At 51.5% G+C, this 4,608-nt stretch overlaps 1 protein-coding gene across 1 annotated transcript; it reads right to left on the bottom strand.

Moving 5' to 3' along the window:
* Window positions 1–1,707: 1,707 nt before the first annotated feature.
* Window positions 1,708–4,156, bottom strand: CLEC19A (C-type lectin domain family 19, member A; the record flags this gene model as incomplete). The annotated part of the gene is made up of 4 exons (XM_008937669.1): window positions 1,708–1,793; window positions 2,554–2,686; window positions 3,414–3,507; window positions 3,991–4,156. Coding segments are annotated over 4 exons (473 nt in total), but the record flags the coding sequence as incomplete, so codon positions are not given.
* Between the last annotated feature and the right edge of the window lie 452 nt (window positions 4,157–4,608).

Raw genomic sequence — 4,608 nt, 5'->3', positions numbered from 1 at the left:
TTTTATATAAAATATTTATATACATATAGATAAAAAGACATAAGCAAGGATGACAGTATTTCCTTATTTTAGAAGCCTGCTCTAACACACATTTTCCACTTACAACACTACCATTATGTCCATCAAGTTTTGCAGTTTCTCTCCAAGTGGAAACGTGATTCAGCTGAAAGAGGAGTCAGCTACAAGATCCCAGCAGAGCCTCAGTTATTTACCTCATTGTACCCAGTGTAATCACTCTGGAAAGTCTTAGTTTTGAAATTTTCTATCGCTATGATGGTGACATCAAGGGAGACCAATTTTATGAAGATTTGTCTTTGCAGGCAGCAGCTGAAACAGGGCAGCCAGGGGCTGTCCCAGCCGCTTCGGTGCTGTGAGACCCTGGGGCTTTGCCAGAGCAGGGACAAAAGAGACTCATCACTCCCGAAGGAGGGCAAGGGGCCAGAGCAGGAGGCAGCCCCCTCTGCATGGGGGTTCTTGCAGAGCCACCTGGACACCACAGAGCTGTGTGGGACTGGCAGTCACACCACAGGGGCCCTCCAGGGAGCACTGGATTCAGTGAGTTTGCCTCTGCAGCCATGTCCCCTAAAGAAGAAGCATAGTTTTGCCTCCATAGTGCTGTCCTTCCTTGGGGCCCTGGTATCATCACAGCTCTGCTTGCACCCAAGCCCTGCAAATTCACCCACATGCAAGGAGGAAGGTCCCATCTCTCTACTGAGCAACTCAAACAAGGCACACTGGGACTGCCACAACCACACACACCTCCCCAGAAATTATTTACCTGAGACAAAAAAGTACCTCTGCAGTGCCAGTGCAGGACAGGATGACATTGGCAATGGCTGCAGAAAAAAAACATCTTGCTAGGAAACAGGGTTGCTCCAAAAGCTGCAAGCTCTCCCCACCCAGGAAGGGTGGGGATGGGCTACACCTCAGCTGGTGCTCTTCATCCATCTTCCTTCTAATTTGGTCAGCCTAAAGGGCCAAACCCTGTTCACCTACTGGGGGCAGGGATGTTGTGGAGGTGTGGGGTGCTGAGTGACCCCAGGAACCCCAATGTGGCAAGGCCGTGTGGCTGGTGGGGGCCAGGCAAAGGGAACACCCAAAACCAGCTGGCCTCAATAAAATAACTTTCCCAGGCATCCACTTCCCCCAACACACCTTTTTAATAGAGAGCAGACTGGGGTAAAACCAGCTCCTTTTGCACGAGACCCCTTGTCCCCAGGGTGCCACTGCTGCTCGAGTGCTAGGAAGACCCAGGAGCCTCCACCTGCTGTTTGCTGTTTATTTTAGCAGAGAGAAAATAACATGCACAAGAGGCCTTTTGCATAACTTAACAGAACATAACACTTTTCCTCCACTCTTCACACATCAAGGGGCAAAATAATTTCCTACACACAACTATTTTTTGATGCTAACAGTTTAGTGTATTGGTGAAATCATGGGTTACCTCTAATACGCTGCTAATGGCTGATCTGAAAGCCAAAGCCAAGCCCAGGCTTGGCTCCTTTGTGATTTAACACAGCTCCCATCACCATTTGCCCACGGGGCGGGTGAGCACCAGGTTCATCCCCATGGCACTCCCAGGAGGGATGTTGCAGCGGGGGTCTGTGTGGGGATGCCATGCAGCTCTCACCCATGCCCTGTCCTGGCTGCTCTTCCCTGGCACGGCTGGAGAGGTGACTGAAAATGATGGGGGTGCAGGCAGCACCAGCAGCGTCAGTCCAGGGCCAGTGAGGGGATCTTGCAGACGAAGGGGAAGGCTCTGCTGCAGACGTTGTCATTCCAGGAGCGCAGTGCTACCCCCCCAAAAAAAACCCCAAGGTGTTAGCCAAAAAAAGATGTGAGGAGGTAATCCCACACCACCCCTGGAACTGAGACCTCCTGCCATTACTGGAGGCTTTCTGTGGATGTCTTCCTATTTGAGTTGCTCCCAGCCATGCTCCTTCCCAATGTCCCCACCCCTGTCCTGGGGATGCTGGCGGGGACACCTGGCCCCAGCTTGAACATGGGAGCAGGGAGGCAGCTACAAACACAGCTCTGCACAGCACAAAATAGCGCCAGGCCACACGGGGATGGGCTGTTTAGGTATGTCCACAGGTCCTGGATACACCCAACTGGTCTCACTAGAGAGGAGGGAATGTGGGATTTTTGCACAAGCAGGGTCTTTGCCTGCTTCAACGAGATGATCCTGGCCTGAGGGAGAGAGGGAAAAGCTGGTGAACTGTGGGGTCATTCCATGGGCTCTATGTGGGAGGGGAAACTGCAAACTTTGACATTTGTCAAAATTCAGTAATTATTCAAAATGCTCCCCTCCCATCATGGCTGTGGGAGAAGGAGATGGGCTGTGAGCAAAGGGAAAGCAAATGTGTGTGTGTATGTAATGAAAGACAAAAAAACATCCCTTCTCTCCAAAGAACAAAGAAAATAATAATAAAAAATAAAAATGCAAATCCTCGGCCTGCCAGCAACCTCTTCAGAAAAGCAGGATCTGCAGGGAACTGCACTTCTCGATGGACACAGGGAGGAGGGTGCCCTCGCGGCCGGCGCGGCACTCACCGCTGCTGTGCCTGTACCAGATCTGCACGCAGTCCTCCTCCTCAGGCACCGAGTGGATCCCATCGTCCGGCTGGCTGCCGTCCCAGTAGTGGTAGTCGTAGGAGGAGCCATCTGTCCACTCGAAGTGGCCCTCCTGGCAAGTGGAGAGAGGGTGGCTGCCACCGCCGAGCCGCGTTTGGGGAGAGCCCGGCCCCGGCCCGCTGCCACGCAGCCCCGGGACACGGGAGAGGCTGGCGCCGCTCAGCAAAGGCATATTTGGGGTTTACAGCTAAAAACTCATGCTGGAAAGCCTCAGCATTCACGGCTTTCACACCAGGGAAAGCCCAGAAATAAAACTCACGTAATTTTTAACACACCCACCCAATTCTGTGTACCTTTTCCTTTCTCTTTTCCATTCCCTTCCCAATATCTACACAACATTGGCTGGCATGGGACTGTTCTGATGGTCTCGGTTTTTCTTCCTTGCATATTACACTACATATTTCAAACACTTCAGCTTTGAAAAGTTGCAGAGTGTCATACGAAAGCAATAAAACTTGATTTTAGACCTTGGAGATGTTTTCTGTTTATTTTCTCTTCTTGGATAAGCAGCACAATACTCTTTTTATTAATCCATTAATAAAATATGATGTGGATAATCAGTAATTATTAATCTATCCATTCTAGTAACACTTTTCCTTTAAAAGCAGACTGAAGCGGGTGAAATGACGACTTTCTCCCATGCACTGCACAACGGACCCTACACCACCACCCAGTTAATGGGGCTATGAGGAGAGAAGAGGAAAATGAAGTGGCTTCCCAGGGGAAAATGCAGTGTATTTTTCACAGCCATTTCCCACATGACTACAGGGAGCTCTCACCTGCCGCAGGTCGTTGAGTCCCATCCAGATGTCGGTGGGGATGCCTGGCACACGGCTGTTCACCAGGTCATACACAAAGACATTTTCTTCCCAGCTGGCAAAACAGAGCAAGATGGAGCTGCTGAGAGGATATGTCAGGCAAATGGTGGTCAGGCACACCCCTGAACATTCACCCAAGGGCATGGCCAAATGGGTCCCCCTCTTATCATTGCTGTTCATTGCTTTAGTCAGGCCTGTGCAAGAGGTGCATGGTATGGGCAAGAGCTGGAGGAGAGGGAGGGGGGGAAAGCCCAGGTAATCACGGTGTATTCTACCCCTTTTCTAAGAGTAAAAGTAGTAGTTTGGGGGACTTTAGAGAATACTACATCAGTTTTCCTGCCAGCCCAGGAAAAGGCATTTTTTACATCACCTTTGTGTTCCCAGTCTTGACCCAGTTGCTGCTGCAGAGAGATGCTCAGGCTGGGACACCAGCTTGCAGCTGACACAAAGGCTGTGCTGTAGGAATGGGATTTTGTCCTCATTTTACTCCTTTCCCAGGCCATGGCAGGTTGGGATGACACGTTTCTGTGTTCCTCACCTGTGGATGGAGGCCAGCTTGGCTGATCTGATGCCAATGGAGAACTCAGCGCAATAGAGGTCAGCTTCAGCCCAGGTTTTGTTGACGGGGAAGTACCGGTAGCAATGGCCTTCGTACTCAGTCCAGAAGAGCGGGCAGGAGTAGGCATGAACGGGCTCTGGCACGGCTGGGGGCAGAGCAGAAGACACCCAGCAGCTGGGGGTGAAGCGGTGCAGGCAGCCAGCCAAGCAGGCAGCAGAGGCAGCAGACCCTGGCCCTGCTCCCACCACCTCGCCTAGGCAAATAACCACCAACTATGCCTGGAAAAGCCACCTGTTGCAGAAGCCATCAAAAGTCTGCAGAAGCCAGAACAAATTTTGCAAAAGTTGTGGGTTTCTCAGTTTCAGCATTTGCCTAAGTCAGGGGGACTTTTCAAGCCAGTTTAACATGCTTTTAGGCAGCGGATGCTTAAAATAAAGGCACTGACTTTTGCTCCCAGGGAAACCCCGCCAAGGGCTCATCCTGCTCTGACAGGCAGTACCAGAGCTGCTGTGTGGGGAGCTGGCAGCTGGAGGTTGCAGGGTCGGGGCTTCACTCTGTCTCTCACCTCCTGCCAGGCCAGCTTGCACCTCCTGCCTC

This window comes from Merops nubicus, unplaced genomic scaffold, assembly GCF_000691845.1.
Source record: "Merops nubicus isolate BGI_N331 unplaced genomic scaffold, ASM69184v1 scaffold39633, whole genome shotgun sequence".
NCBI lineage: Eukaryota > Metazoa > Chordata > Aves > Coraciiformes > Meropidae > Merops > Merops nubicus.
Note: the sequence above shows the minus strand (reverse complement) of the source record. Positions and strands in the feature narration are given on the sequence as shown.